This window comes from Musca vetustissima, unplaced genomic scaffold (genome assembly GCF_032173495.1).
Source record: "Musca vetustissima isolate MV318-11 ecotype Yass unplaced genomic scaffold, APGP_CSIRO_Mvet_v1 utg1998, whole genome shotgun sequence".
Classification (NCBI taxonomy): Eukaryota; Metazoa; Arthropoda; class Insecta; order Diptera; family Muscidae; genus Musca; species Musca vetustissima.
In genome coordinates, this window is record NW_026884959.1 from 558,258 (window position 1) to 575,272 (window position 17,015).

Consider the following 17,015-nt stretch of genomic DNA (forward strand, 5'->3'; position numbering starts at 1 on the left):
AACAATGCGATCAATTACTTCATAAATCTCGTAAATATATCGAATTCCATAAAAAGAAAAATAGACCAATACCATTTTTTACCGACCTCCAACCTTTCCAGTATCCATACAATACTCAGGCTTGGGAATTTCATTTTGTTGACATTCTAACTGTAATTTTCTTCTTATCTGTGCCATTAATATCCACTGAGTCGGATTCCATTGAATATAAGCTTTTGCGAAAGCCAATCTGGCTTTCCGATTTGTTCAGTAATAAAATGGGCTTTCTTTATGGTATCCAGGCATGTACACCTGCTACCGTAGCTCATCCAGACTCTGTTCTTGGGATTATATCCAACGATAAGCAATTAACAATTCCGTTGAACTCTTTAATGGGTATTTTTTACTACTTTTACAATTTGTTGATAAGTACGAACTGATTTTTTTTCGTGGCAAAAAAATTATAATTTGGTTTTATTCAACTATATCACTACTTGTATAGTTGAAAAAAACCAACTTATAATTCGAGATATCGCGGATTTATTTATGGATTATTTCTCCAAAATAATTTTCTGTGATAAATTATTTTCGCAATCACTGGTCATTATCAAAACTGATCTTTAGGATTCTTAAGGAAGCAAAAGTAACGGCGAAAAATAATGAATATTTTAGAGCTCATCTGTTAGTAATACAGAGTTGCTTTAGTTTTGTCCAAGCAAAAATGGAGGCAATTCCCTTATCCATAAATCATTATTTATTTATGACTAGCAGACCCGGCAAACGTATCAGAATTGCATCAATTTAGGTTTGGTAAAAATTAACGAATTCGTGAAAAATATATTTCAGAAACTATTTACCATTTAATTTATGTCAAATTTCCGATATAAAAAATACGCATAATATTTTCCTCGCGACGGTAAGCCTTCATTTGCTGATACCCCAATATTTTAAGAAATATTGTTACTGTTAAATATTAAATTATGTCAGCATGTGTGGTATTTCAGTTTATCAATTTGTCGGACTTCCACCAAACATTTTTCAGGAGAATGTCAAGTTTTGATCTAACTACTCTTACCTCAAGAGATAATTTAGTACGGATGGCGTAATTACTATTCCTATTTTCATCACAATGAAATCATCAAAATTGGTGCAGAATTTTCTTCGATTAAAAAAACTCTTTCCATTGCAATTAAAAACAACCGTAGGAAAATGTGAGTCAAATTGGTGCAGCCGTTCTCAATGAAAATATATTTGAGGAACAATAAAGGCAAAAATAAGTTAGACACCTAAATTGTTGAGGTATTTGTAATCTTTTGTAGCAGTTATTGAACATTTTAAATTGACATTTTGGTGTATCCTACATTGTTGAATGCCATGTGTTGGTTTTTTAAGCCTCCTTATCTTTGGATAAGGTCTGATTTTAGGTACTTTGAAAGTTGTAACAAATACCCTAGAAATTGCCTTTAATTCGGTATTTAATGTAGGGTAATGAACTTCTCTGTAAATTGTCGGTATAGTGTTACTATATGGTATATGTCCCACATAATGGTAGGCAAATCGGTCCCGCCGCTCCTTCAAAATATGTTTCTCAAGATTTTCGCGTATTTTTCTCAAATTTTTTTTTCGTAAAAACCTTCTCACACTAATTGCAGATAATTGAAAGAAATGTTTAGTCAAATCGGCCCCTTCGTTCTCAAATTGATGAGTTACTATAAGTATTTTACATAATTTTTATAAGTAGATTTAAATTAATTTTACTTCAATTTGATAAGTCGTTTCGTTTGACTCCCACGCGCTATTCACGAAAACAGGTTATGTATGAATTGGTGTCGGAATACTTAACGTAGATTAAGCACCCAATCTCTAATTGGGCAAAACGCAAATATACTATATAGAGCGCCATCTGTCGGACGAACTTAAAATTAAACACGCCCCATAGAGCATATACATAAAGTTTGGTCAAAATCGGTGCAGTGGTTCTTGAGTTACGGTGCAAAAACACAAAAAAAAATAAATATTGCGCCATCTGTCGGATGAACTTCAAACTACACAGAAACACTTCTCACGACACATAGAGCCTGTACATAAAATTTGGTCAAAATCGGTGCAGTAGTTTTTGAGTTTAGCGATCACGAACATACACGTAATTTTTATATAGATAGTGAAGTGATAGAGATATATAATAATTCAAGGCAATGACAATCCAATTGAATCTAGAAAATTAACCTGTTTTGAGAATTTTCCATAAATGACAATTACTTTAAGATATTATACGCTGCCAATTTTCGCCCAAAATATATCCAAGAAGAACTACGAAGAGATGAAATCATAAAGGTTCGATATAAAATGTGTGGAAATTCTAATATCTTTCAAAATAAATTTTGCAACATTTTCGCGGATTTTTCTCGAAATGTTATTTCGTTAAAACCTTTCCACTTCAATTGCAGACTACTAACAGAAACTTTAAGTCAAATCGTCCGCCGTTTCTTTAAGATAATTTTTGCAACATTTTTGCGGATTTTTCTTAAAATTTTCTTTCATAAAAACCTTCCTACTGTAATTACCGACAACTGAAAGAAACTTTGAGTCAAATCGGTCCAGCCGTTCTCAATTGATGAGTTAGTATACATTTTTTGCCACCATTTAAACTAATTTTACTTCAATTGATAAGTTATTCTTTTTTCGATTGACTCCCACGCCCTTTTCACGAAAACAGGTTATGTATGAGTCGGTGTCTTAATACTTAACGTCGGCACACGCCTATTAAGCACCCAATCTCTAATCGGGCAAAACACAAAGAAGCTATATATCGCGCCATCTGTCGGACGAACTTAAAATTAAATACAAAAACACTACTCATGCCCCATAGAGCATATACGTAAAGTTTGGTCAAAATCGGTGCAGTAGTTCTTGAATTATGGTGAAAAACCACAAAAAAACTAAATATTGCGCCATCTCTCGGATGAACTTCAAACTACACAGAAACACTCCTCACGCCCCATAGAGCATGTATATACAATTTGGTCCAAATCGGTGCAGTAGTTTTTGAGTTTAGCGATCACGAAGATACATGTAATTTTTATATATATAGAGATTTTAGCATGCCTTTTTTGAAAAATCAACACGATATCTTTATTTTTGAAAACGTTATGCGGCAGGGACGTACGCAGGGGGGCGGCCCGGGCCCCCCCGAAATGATTTTTTTTCACAGTAAATATATGCTTCCAACAGCGAATTTTTTAATTTTGTACTATTTCGCTTCCTTGTGTATGTTTCAAACATATGGACAAAGAAATAATACCCTGAATCACAGTGTAGCGAAGGGTATAACATCTTTCCCAATTTTGTTTTTTCGTAAAAACCTTCTCCCTATAATTTCCAACAATTGGGGAAAATTTTGAATCAAGTCGGTTCAGCAGTTCTCAATTGATGAAATTTTGGATGGAGTGACGGACGTTTTTACCAGAAATTCTAATTGGCACAAGGTAACATTCATTAATCATTTCGGATATGTTACTTATGCAAATGTAAACATCCTTATTAATTAATTAATTTGTACAAAACAAAACATATAAACAAAAATGATGCTCTTCCATTCTCTTCGAATATTTGAGAGAATTAATAACTTAACGAATTTATACTCTTCCTTTCATCGGGCAACACCAATCTCTTTTTTATATTCATTATAATATTTCTCTTAGATTTTCCATTAAAATACAAATTTTCATTCAGTATTTTCCTACGCTTCGTTCTATGTGTGATGCGATCGATCTCCTTTGCAAAGAGCCAGCTAGCGTAGCTTATGGCCAACAAACGATCATCCGGACCGATAGAATCGAGACATAGCCAAAGTATGAAATAATTTTGAAAAGTGTGTTGCGTTGCTCGGAGTTCGTCGAACGGTTGTATTATTTAACGCTCTGTGCCACCGCATAAAACGAAAGAAAAAAATCTCTAAGAAGAAGAAAAGAAATATTGAAAATTTATGTGGAAATTTTCACCAGTGAAAATGTGGGGTTACACAAAATTACAGCCATTCAATTCCAGTGTTGAAAAGCAAAAATTCTGAAATTTAACGAAAATTTTGATAAATGAAAAAAATTTATTACGAAAAGTGCATTTTTAGTGGAAAAAATATAAAAAAAATCTAGTATAAGATAAAAATTTTATACATATATATATTTTTATACATATATTTAGAACGAAAAGATATTGACGAATATTTTTTATGGGCAATCAACAAGGAAAATTACAACACCAAACACAGAGTGGCCGTCCCAAGAAAGCTGTCCATTGGAAATCTGCAGGTGACACAAATTTCATATTATTATTATTTTTTTTATATTTGACATTTTTTTAGTATGTCAGAGTTTTCTTTTTGAAGGAAAAATTTATTTTATATTCGACATAAAAAGCTAAAAATGTTTAGTGGGAGCGCCAGAAATGTGGTTATTTTTAGACACCATTTTCACACTCAAGTGGTTGACTTTGCAGTATTGTTGTTCTGTTCGGTTCTGTTTTTTGTCGGTGGTACTACTGAGGACACTGCTCTGCCCGTGTAGTACTGTGCGTTTTGTCTACGACGATGATGAAGAAGAAGAAAAAATACCCACAAAAATCCGGAAAAGTGTTTTTGTTTTTCTTCTTCTCTCAAATCAAACGAGCACAGCCAGCCATCAAACGCATAAAACTTAGGAAGAGATTTTCCTCTTCTTCTTTTTGAAATAATTCATTTTACTGCATTTGACAGTTGATCGAATAGAACAAGCATGCAAGCCTACTGATGGTTCCATCGACATTGTATAAAAAGGAAATCACGAAAAATGAGGAAATACCAAAACAACAAATAATTACAATTTAAAGGCCAGCAAATAAATTCCATTCAGATTTTCTTACTGTAAATTTTTAGTTGAAACAAAGAGAGAAATGTTATAGTGTAAAGAGAGGAATATAACAAAAAGAGATTTGCTCTTTAATTAGAAGCAACTCTTTCAATATTCGCTTAAGGGATTTTGAAATATTTCGTTAAGTTTTGAAATTATTTTTTTAACGAATAGTTGTTTTGTTTTGATTTCTCTGATATTATTAATGGACTTCTTTGTTGTATTCTTTTTTATGTTGCTTTTATTTTGATTTCGGCGTTTTGTTTTGAATATCAGAATTTTTTATTTTCAACATTTTCTACGTTGATGTTATAATGTCTGTTTTTATTTATTTAAAGTTGGCTGGCAATTGGGTTGTTGTTGTTGTGTATGAATCACAAATTGAATTTATAATTTACAAAATAAAATAATCGACCTTACACAATAAAACCCAGGACCGACCACTTTAAAGGGTCGCTAATTTTAAAAGTAGTTTAAGTCCCTTTTTGTTTTCTGATACATAACTTGGTTTTATAGAAAAGTTTAAAAAAAACATATTACGTTGTATATCCGATCATTTTTAAGGGCACAAAGCCACAAACAAAATTAAAACCACTTAACATTTTTTTTTGAAACTAATCAAACCCAAACCTTGAAATAATGGATAATTATACCCTCAGCCTTACAGCTAATGACGGTGTATACACTTTAACACAGTGAAAATGTGCCTCATCGAAATATTGGTTCTAGACCCCATGTTTCTTTGGACCAAATCCGTTGCAAAAAATTTAGATTTTATTCAAACTTTGCCCATCTTATTATTTCTTCCAAACTTAGTTCAAATTCGAAGATGGGGAATATCGGTCCACTTCTTTCTGGTACCTCCACACAGGGGCTAGGTCTAAATGCGGCTAATTTTTTATCTCGCTATCCTCCGCAGGTGAAATGATTACAACAGAGTCTTAGAACCAAACTCAAAACGCGTAACAAATCAGATAACTACTTTAATATAAAAAAGAGGGTTATATGGGGACTACCCCAAAAAGTGGGGCGAATATTAATAATTTTTGGTAGGGAGATTTGTTACCATATACGACTACAAAATTCCAAATTGCAGCAAATTCGGTTGATAAACGCGCTCAAGAACCCCAAAATACCGAAAATTGGGGGTATCCTTATATGGGGGCTATCCGAAAAAATGGATCTATATTCATAATTTTTTGTGGGCAGATTTTGTACCTATTAATAACTCAAAATACTAAATTACAGCTAATTCGGCGGAAAAATACGATCAAAACCCCCAAAATACTGAAAATTAGGAGGTGCCGTTATATGGGGACTACCAGAAAAAGTGGACCTATATTCATAATTTTTTGTGGAGAAATTTAGTACCCAATAGGAACCCAATGTAGCAAATTTCAGCGAATTCGGTTGAAAAACGCGCTCAAGAACCCCAAAATACCGAAAATTTAAGGGTACCGTTATATTAGGGGTACCAGAAAAAATGGACTTATATATAATTTTTAGTAGGTTTATTTGGTACCCAATAAGAACTCAAAGTACCAAATTTCAGCGAATTCTGTTGAAAAACACGCTCAAGAACCTCAAAATACCGAAACTTGGGGGGTACCCTTACATGGGGGCTGTCCGAAAAAATTGACCTATATTTATAAGTTTTAGTGGGGATATTTGCTACCCAATAAGAACTCAAAGTACCAAATTTCTGCGAATTCGGTTGAAAAACACGCTCAAGAACCTCAAAATACCGAAAATTGGGGGGTACCCTTATATGGGAGCTATGCCTGAATGTGGACCGATATAGCCCATCTTCGAACTTGACCTGCCTGCAGACAAAAGACGACTCTATGCAAAATTTTGGGCCTATATCTCAATTCGTTTAGACGCTAGATGAGTATTTCGATGCGTTACAAACGGAAAAACAAAACTAATATACCCTCCATACTATGGTGGAGGGTATAAAAAGGGGGTTATATGGGGACTACCCCAAAAAGGGGGTGAATATAAATAATTTTTGGTAGGGAGATTTGTTACCATATACGACTACAAAATACAAAATTGCAGCGAATTCGGTTGAAAAACGTGCTCAAGAACCCCAAAATACCGAATATTGGGGGTACCCTTACATGGGGGCTGTCCGAAAAAATGGACCTATATTTATAAGTTTTAGTGGAGAAATTTGGTACCTATTAAGAACTCAAAATACTAAATTACAGCCTATTCGGTGGAAAAATACGATCAAAACCCCCAAAATACTGAAAATTAGAAGGTGCCGTTATATGGGGGCTACCAGAAAAAGTGGACCTATACTCATAATTTTTTGTGGAGACACTTAGTACCCAATAAGAACCCAACGTATCAAATTTCAGCGAATTCAGTTGAAAAACTCGGTCAAGAACCCCAAAATACCAAAAATTGGGGGGTACCCTTATATGGGAGCTATGCCTAAACGTGGACCGATGTATCCCATCTTCGAACTTGACCTGCCTGCAGACAAAAGACAACTCTATGCAAAATTTCAGCACCCTATCTCAATTCCTTCAGAAGATAGCGTGATTACAACAGACGGACGGACGGACATGGCTAGATCGTCTTAGAATTTTACCCTGATCAAGAATATATATACGTTATAGGGTCGGAAATGAATATTTCAATGATTTACAAACGGAATGACAAAATTAATATACCCTCCATACTATGGTGGAGGGTATAAAAAGTTCTCTAAACAAATTGTGGATAAAAAATGTATACTGATTATTCTATAGAAAATTCAGGTCCTTGATACCCCATTTACTTAAAATCCGACGTAGCTATATATGGAAGCTATATCTAAATCTGAACCGATTTCAACTAAACTTAAAACACTTTATTACATATCGATACGCTGTGAGGAATTTTGTCTCAATCGAACAAACGTAAAGTCTTTGGATTTTCTCTCATTCCGATCATAAAAACGACCTTTGTGTTTACAATAAAATATGGAGAGACAGACAGAGGGACAGATACTCGGCATAAATCAAATCAGAAAGTTAGGGATGTAATTTGGCAGGTCGGATTTTTTGGGAGAGAAAATTATGAATATAGGTCCACGTTTTCACATATACAGGACCCATCACATTTTTGGTAATTTGAAAGTTGAAACAGAATTTTCCAACCGAATTGGCTGCAATTTTGCATTCCAGAATCTTGAAAAGTGAGCAATACTTTGAAAAGAAATTTCGATATTGGTTCATTTTTTGACCTAGCTCTAATATAAAGGACACGGTATTTTAAATGAGACTTCACTAAGTTTTTAACATTTCGTCTGCATAGATGACCATTAACTTTAGTAAAGGAAGCGGGCAACACTTCACTCTTTGGTGCACCAATTACAAAAAATCGGACGAAAATATATATGGAAGCTATATCTAAATCTGAACCGATTTTCACCAATTTCAATAGGATTCGTCCTTGGGACAAATAAATGATCTGTGCCAAATTTCATCTCATTTGGATAATAAATGCGACCTGCACTTTGTTTACAATTTAACATGGACAAACAGACGGACAAACATGCATAAATCGACTCAGAAAGTGATTCTATGCACATTCTCAAAATGAACCATGAACCAACTCGTTTCCTTTTGCTGTTACAAACATATGCACATAGACATAATATCCTGTACCACAGTTTGGTAAAGGGTATAAAAACGTTACCTTTATTCGTCATTTTGAAAATCTTGACCTCCATTTGAGCATAAGCATTTCGGGTTCTTAGGGGGGAAAATAACATCTCTCCAGAGATTCCGATCCATCGTGAAGGGTAAACTCAAGCATTTATGGTTCTTAGATGTAGAAAACATCTTTACAGATACCCCGACCTGAGGATTTCAAAGGTCTTGATATTAACTTCCCACCAAAATGACATACCGGATTTTGAAACGTAGTGACATCTCTGCCAAACATTGTTGATATAGGTTCCAACCAAATTTATGGTATTTTTAAGCTGTAATTTTATATTACAGAAAATTCTCAGAAAATTCTTAATGCAGATCCATGTTTTGACTTAGCTTCCAGATGAAGGTGGCTACATTTTTCGGTTTTTTTAATACTTTAACCGATTATTTCTCATTTGGCATTCCGAGTTCTAGGTGTAAAACCACGTTTTCTTATGGCACCCATCCTTAGATATTTCGATCCATTTCAGGTTTTCTGAAGGTCTGGACCGAAATTTCCCACCGAATTGCCTGTAATTTGGCATTCCAGGTTCTTGAAACGTTGAAATACCGTTGCAGAAAATTGTCGATTTTTGAAGATTTTAACTGTATTATTCTACCGAAGTGCCTATAATGTTTTATTAGAGATTCCTAGTAGATCCTAAAATATTTCTTTCCGGAAAATGTGGAATATAGGCTATACCATGGATCTACCTTATTTGTAGTATGCTGAAATGCTGGTTTTCTTTTTTTGGACCAAATCCGTTTCAGACAATTTGGAGTCGATTTACAAATGTCCGTCTTTAAGTCTGCCTGCGCACAACAAGTATCCGTGGGAGCACTTCGATTTAATCCAAACTTTTCACATCGTAATATTTGTTTCCAAAGTTCAATCAAAATAACCATAATTAATACGGGCCATCAGCTATCCTCCAAATATTGAATATCGAACGGTAGATACCAAAACCAAATGGCCCAAAACAATTGTGGACCTATATTGATCATATTGATAAATCGGAACATTAAATGGCCAACATTAATTATTTCGGTTAGAAAATATGTTAGAAATTCTCTAAATGCCGAATATCGAACTGTACTGTTTACATTTTGGATACATCGAAATAACATTTTACTCTAATCAAGCAGATACATATACGTTTTGGGTATGTTCCACTGTAGCCTAAATTTGGAGTCTGAGTTGCAGCTTCTTACTAAAGGTTGCCTCGATAATAAACTTCCCATTCTTTGTCACTTTTGATCAAGTTCGTCATTTTCTCATCTTCGCATGTTTGATTCCATTACTAATAATCCATTCTCTCTTTCTTTACAGAACGTCCCTCGGCACCCGGACGTCCTATACTAATTCCCATTTCGGATCAGCAACCCGATGTCGTTTGCCTACGATGGGAACGTCCAAGACTCGATGGAGGTTCTCCCATTACCGGCTATATTGTCGAACATCGTCGCATGGGCTCGCCTCACTGGGTGAAAAGTACCCCAATACCCGTTACAAATTGTGATGTGGCCATAAGTGGTATGGAACCAGGTTGGCGTTATCAATTTCGTGTTTTTGCCGAGAATATTGTTGGTCGTTCGGACGCCAGTGAACTATCCGATATACTAACAGTGACACTGCAACGCAATGCCATCAGCGTACCACGCTTTATTGACGAACTACAGGATATGCATGCTGTCGAAGATGAACGTGTCGAATTTCGGGTGAAATTCATTGGCCAACCACCACCCGAGATCAGCTGGTTCAAAGATGGCTATGAGATTTTCAGTAGCCGACGAACGAAAATCGTAAACGACAACGACGCTAGTGTCTTGATCATACATCAGGTGGCGCTGACCGATGAGGGTGAAATCAAGTGCACGGCGACAAATCGAGCCGGTCACGTGGCGACAAAGGCAAAGCTTTTCGTACAAGCTCCGCCCAAAATTCGTTTGCCACGGACCTATGAAGATGGCCTCATCGTGGAGGCTGAAGAAGCACTACGCCTAAAGGTGGGCATTGCCGGCCAACCTTTGCCGCAAATAACCTGGATGCATGAGGGTGAGATGGTTCAGAATGGCGGGCGATTTGAAATAACGAATACCGATAAAAATTCAATGTTAAAAATTGATAATGTTCAGCGGGATGATAGGGGCGAGTATAGCATTAAGGCCTCCAACAGATTAGGCGAAGATGTTGCTTCATTTTTGGTTACAGTAACGGCTAGACCCAACCCACCCGGCAAGGTACGACTGAATATGTCATTCGGTAAATCGGCTACATTGTCATGGACGGCACCCATTGATGATGGTGGTTGTAAGATTGGAAATTACATTGTGGAATACTTTCGCATTGGCTGGAATGTCTGGCTTAAGGCGGTTACAACTCGTTCACTCAGTACGACACTGCACGACTTGATTGAGGGTTCGGAATATAAGTTCCGTGTTAAGGCAGAAAATCCTTATGGTGTTAGTGAACCAAGCGAGGAGTCGGATATACTTTTTATACCCGATCCCAAGAGAGGTATAACGAAGCCCACTTCACAAATTCAAATCAATGAAGAAGCAGGGAATAAGCCAGTGCCACCTCGACGTAAAACGTTATCGCCACAAAGACCAACTGCCGATGCTGCCACCGAGACAGTGGGTCACTTCTCACCCAAGGCTGCTCGGAAGATAACACCTCAGGTCTTCGATAGTGAAGATTTACACCGTGAAATGTCTTATGGGACATCGGTGAGGAAGAGCCCCTCTCCGTTCACAACTAAGGAGACTGCAAACAATGCTAAACCCACCACAGAGAAAATGCCCAACAATTTGACTTTGAATATTGAAGCTGCCATCGAAAGAGAAAGTCGATCACCAGAACGTTCACCAAAGACTCAAAAGAAATCGCTTTTCTTGCCGGGAATTTTGAAAGCTAAGGAGGTGCCAACAAGCATCAGCAATGTCACACAAGCACCAAAAACTGCCCCGGTAGCGGAGAACTCGAAAATCATTGATTTCATGAAACCCCGTAATCGCAGCCTCAGTCCACCTCCGGATAGTGGAAAACCCACAAAAACTAGTAACACCGCAACGACGACAACGGCATTGCAACGCAGCTCAGAGCCCGTCAAATTGGGATCAAGTCAAAATGCCACACGTTTTACCGGTCTCCAAGCCTTGTCTCCGGCTGCCCGCAATGCACCCGCTTTGGCCATAGCCATTGCAACCAGTTCTCTGAGCAAAGAGAACGATGTGAAGGCAGTGGGAAATGGAGTTGCCAAGACTCAAGCAGCTTTCAATGGCAACTCCAACAACAACCACAACAGCGGAAATGGCCGATCTGCATTACCAACCCCAACCATAGAAATTAGTGCTCCACCCAAGCTAATTGTGACCACAGCAGCACCCTCGCCCCCAACTTCACCGAAAAATGTTACAACTACCAGCTTTGCGGCGGCCACTCCCACCGTCAACTCCCAAACTATGGCATCCCAAAATCCAACTCGCAAAATGTCTAATACCGACAAGCATGACGAAGTTCACACCAGCAACGAGTTCATGCTTGTGGTGTTCGACAAGAACAGCAAGGTCAAGGATAAAGACAGTAAGTGCCGGTTACCCTTCCACTTCCTTCCCACATTCTCCCTATATCCATGCGAATTGTTTCTATAGAATTCCTACTAATTCCATCTAACTTCTCGTTTCAGAGCAAGATTCCTTCGAATTGGATCTAGAGGATGCCATACAACCTCCCCCCATTTCCATATCGGCACCCGATTTAGCTTTGCTGGAGTATACATCAGCCCTGCACACGTTCCCCTTACGACGTTCGGTCAGCTCTACGGAATTGTTGTACGAGCGAGCTATGGCCCGCTTTTACGAGGCTGTAGAGCTGGAGGAGGCGGAAAAGGCCCGAAAACTGAAAATATCTCAAGACAAAATTGCCGCCCCCACAAATGTGCGCAAACGTTTGGGTTCCATGACCGAAGCGGAACGTTTATCCTTCGAGAAACGTAGTGAAATGAGAAGGCAGTCAGCCGACATTGCCCACGACATCAAATCATCGGCACTACACAAATGGAACTCGAAGGAAAATATCGGCGATATGAAACCGCTGTCCCGCACAATGCCTCAAATGTACAACAAACGTCAGGAGAGCCAAGAGAGTGGTGAAATCAGTGATGAATATCAGACCCGGAGTGAACCCAATCATCGAGAGGATAGCTACGATTTGGGTTCCGACTACACGGAGAGTACAGCTTCATCGGATGCGGATTCCATAGAAAAATTCAAAATGGAATTAATGGCCCGTACACATTCGCCCAGTCCTAGAGAATTGGAAACCTATCATCCACGGAATATGTCGGCAGGGGTATTCACCCCATATCGGGCACCAACTCCCGATGAAGCTGCCTTGGTGCTGACCAGACCTGTACCATTGCCCAGTCCTGATTTTGTACCGAAACCCATTCTTAAGCGACCTTCCTATGAGAATGTTCTGCAAGCAAATAATAACCAGTCCATGGAACCACCGAACAGTCCATCATCAAATGTCAAGCCCGAAAGTCCGGCCAGTGATAAATTGGATATTGCCAAGGGCATCAAGTCATTCTTCAAGAGAGATAAACGTTCCGCCACCGAAAGAAATACCGAAGAGAATGAAATGATTTCAAATCCGCAGGAGAAAACCAATGCCTCACTACTGAAAGCTGAGGCGGAGGCCAAACGTAAAGCCAAAGAGGAGGAAGAGGAGCGTAAGCGAAAAGAAGCCGAACGGGCTATGATGGAGGAGGCTCGTGCAGCTGCAGATCACTACAGTGAGCTGGTACAACAGGTGAGCACAACTAGGAAATATCATACACCGCTCTACATGGACCAGGAGGAACTGAAGAAGATAAGCGAAAAGGTCAAGCAGGATAACGGGGCAGATGAGGATGATACCGATTACAATACGCTACAGCAGAGAAGATCACACAGTCCTGACATTGCCCTTATACCGCCCATTAGTAATAAACCAAGACTTTCGATATCGGAAAGAGGTCAGCTAATGCATGTACGGGATACCGCCAGTAATATGTCCGTGAAGCATGACACTTTCAAAGCGGAACCAGAATCCGAAACACCAAGTGAACACAATGCCACATTGACGTTTTCCGATTCGGCCGAACACAACGCGGTGGATGTAGCAAGAAAAGAGTCTGTGTCTGCAACATCTCCTTCTTCACCCCCCACATCATTGCCAACAACACCACCGGCTGTGGAAGATGAAGAAATCGTAACTACAACCGTTATCAGTGAGACTGTAGAAGAACGTCCCGATTCTCGTGGTCGACCCCGTTTGGTTAAAGTGAAACGAATTATCAAAAAGAGAATGCCATCGGGAACACGGTCACGTGATACATCACTCAGTAGGCCACCATCGAGTGCTGCATATGATTTACCCACATCCAGAACACTTTCACGAACACGTAGATCAGCCACAGCAGAATCCCGATCACCAGGTCCCCTAGGACGTAGACCCCTGACATTGGATGCCACCAACAAACGAATTGACAATGACATTTCTCAATCAGTTTTATTGAGTACCTCTTCCTCACAAGAATCCATGGATGTTGTACCACGACCATCGACTCCATTGTCCGATGAAGAGGCTCATGAAAAAGTACGCTCCGCCATTTCCTATTCCACCGATATGGTTCTTTTTTTGGTTGCATGCTATATTTACTTGTTCAAAGATGCAAGACTGGTACTGCCCATATTGGCCCTGATGATCTATCGACAGTTGGGTGAAGCCATCAGCAAATGCATACCCAGTTGGTTGAAACGCAAAAAGGATTAACTACCAATAATCGTTAGAGAGAATGTTTAAAAAATAATGCCAACAACAAGTGTTTTTTATTTGTAAGGTATTTTTAATTTATATATGAACTTTGTATAATTATTGCTAATTATTAAATTGTAATGCCAAACAAAATTGGATTTATAATTATTTTATTAATCTTCTTCTTATTTTGTAGTATTTATCATCAATCTCCCCCTTAAGTATTTGTTTCTGTGCATGTCTTGTTAAATTAAAAAAAAACTGATCGTAAAAACCGTTAAACATTTTTACTTTTTTTGGTATACGTTAAAATAATAATAAAAATAAATAAAATAAAAAATGTACACATTTTTGTTTATTTAATAATGCATATATGTATTGGACTATGACTTTTTGACAACCGCATATTATAGGTCATGCATATCTGAGGTCGCACGATCACAGCCCTGTTTGCAATGTTGATCGGAGATTTTCCCTTTTTCAGTGAGTATTCAAGCTTTTCTGGCACAAAGGAGTACTCGATGTTTGGTCATGCAGCACATTATCCTTGACAGCGTGATGAATCCGACTATCTATTTTCTTATATTCGGCTGCACATTTGTTTGCACTACAGTTGTTGCTCTGGACACCTGTGCCAGCTCCCGGACACCGGGGTTTCCAGCTCCCTTCTACCGACTGTCTTTGGGAGTCAATTAAGGGAACCCCTCCCATTCTCGATTTTAATTTTTCAAGATTTTCAATGGGCTGGTAAATCAATACCAATACTTATTTAGGTTTGTAACTTTGCACATATATATTCCAACGGTGTTAGAAAGAGTACATGTCTGGCTCTCGTATGAAATAGGATTATTGACCTCGCTCTAAAATTAACAAAATGGCGGACCTTTGAAAAAATATTTTTGGAAAATCGCCGATTTTTGACCAAAAACCAAGGTAAAAAATAAGGAAGATCTTCACCGATTGGCTTTATCCTAGTTCATACGATAGCTATACACTCACAGAGAAACGTGTAAAATTTTTTGAATCGATTTGGTTATTAGTTTTTGAGTTATCGTGCCCGCCATTCGCAAAAGAGAAAAACGCATTTGAAGTTTGAGAAGCCCTTTAGCCGTCAATTGATGCTGACACAATAAATCGGTTATATCTTCAAGAGTTATTGAGATTTTCACTTGAAATTTTATAGGTATATTCTTGAATTAGTGTAGATTCGAATTAAATCAAAAAATTGTTTGACCCCGAGAATGGGGGGAGGTCCCCTTAAAGCAAATGGGGGTTAAGGGCTAAACAGAATGTTCGCGTTGGGGGTTTTTTGTTATAGCGTTAACGCACGCAAAAAGTTAAATATATTTAACTCCGAAGCGCAGCGCACAACAACTTCGAGCGTTTGTGTTATCGTTTCCTTGTGGTTGTTGTATTTTCGATAACACTTAACGCAACGGACGGCTCAACGCGAGCATTCTGCTTAGCCCTTTAAGGGCTAAACAGAATGTTCGCGTTGAGCGTTTTTTGTTATCGCGTTATCGCACGCAAAAAGTTAAAATATATTTAACTTCAAAGCGCAGCGCACATCAACTTCATGCGTTAGTGTTATCGTTTCCTTGTGGTTGTTGTATTTTCGATAACACAAAACGCAACGGATGGCTCAACGCGAGCATTCTGCTTAGCCCTTTATCCTTTTAAATGCCACTTCAAATGATTTACTGTGCCCCTAGCTATGCTTAAAAAATTAATGCAGTATTTGTATTTGGTCTTTTGAACACCGCAATGAACTAATTTTCCGAGTGTCTTTTTTCAATGTATCCGATTTTACATGAAGTTCATCTTGTTTGACGCCGATCAGTTGGTAAAAGCCAAAGCACCCCTGAACGACACTGAAGGTGTAGAACAAAATTCTGTGTCGTTCAGTGACCGATGACGTTTGGTAATCAAAATCGTTCAATGAACGACAATAATATACATTGAACTATGTCGTTCACTCCTTCAGTGGACTGACTCGTTCAATTGAATTAGATAGTTCACCAAAGACACAAGACTAATACCGAGGTGTATAAAATATTTGACTAGCTCATAGCTGTAGTTTTCAAGTTCCACAATTGGTCCGAGTTTACTAGACGTTTTGCGCATTGATACCATCAGCTTGATCTTCTCGCCATATACTGCCTGGCCCACTTTGGCAGACTCTTTCTCAATTTGTTTAAAGGGAGCTGTTAGCGCTCCATTATGTCGGTATCATCGGCGTAGGCGAGTAACATGTGTTGTCCCATGTCCGTTCACCTTTGCCTCTCGTATGACCTCCTCGTTCGTTATTGAAGGGCTCCGAGATATTCTTTCCGACTTTAACTGCTGACCATGTACCATTTAAAATTATCCAGCATAGCCGTATTAATTTTGCAGGAATGTCGAACGCAGACATGGTTTAAAACACTTCTGAACAGAACTCCGAAATGCTCGCTCGAATTCGAGTAAAGAGTGAAACTCGCTCGGGAGTACTCCTGCGAGTAGAAAAAGTAAATACAGTATACTCTATTTTTCTCTGCCACTCAAACAAGAGCGCAAGTGCTTCGTTCGTTTTCGAGTGGGAGTGAAATACGCTCGAAATCGAGCAGATTACACCAGTGTTGGGCAAAATTAAATTGAGAGCAAGTTTGTGCGAGCGTA

At 38.2% G+C, this 17,015-nt stretch overlaps 1 protein-coding gene across 1 annotated transcript; it reads left to right on the plus strand.

The window, feature by feature from the left end:
* Positions 1-4,109: 4,109 nt before the first annotated feature.
* On the plus strand, positions 4,110-14,376 carry LOC133332069 (titin homolog). Its single transcript, XM_061540449.1, has 6 exons — positions 4,110-4,286; positions 9,885-11,784; positions 11,887-12,140; positions 12,244-13,662; positions 13,732-13,954; positions 14,075-14,376. Exons 1-6 carry the CDS (start codon positions 4,208-4,210, stop codon positions 14,373-14,375), a joined length of 4,176 nt encoding a protein of 1,391 aa, XP_061396433.1. The 5' UTR covers positions 4,110-4,207; the 3' UTR covers position 14,376.
* Positions 14,377-17,015: the final 2,639 nt, after the last annotated feature.

Excerpts from the sequence above, each read along its gene's own strand:
- LOC133332069 (XM_061540449.1), top strand. The coding sequence starts at position 4,208 with ATGGGCAATCAACAAGGAAAATTACAACACCAAACACAGAGTGGCCGT. Across the intron at positions 11,785-11,886 it reads AGTTCTCTGAGCAAAGAGAA|AACCCCAACCATAGAAATTA; the intron begins CGATGTGAAGGC and ends ATCTGCATTACC. Across the intron at positions 13,663-13,731 it reads ACCAGAATCCGAAACACCAA|AGTCTGTGTCTGCAACATCT; the intron begins GTGAACACAATG and ends TAGCAAGAAAAG.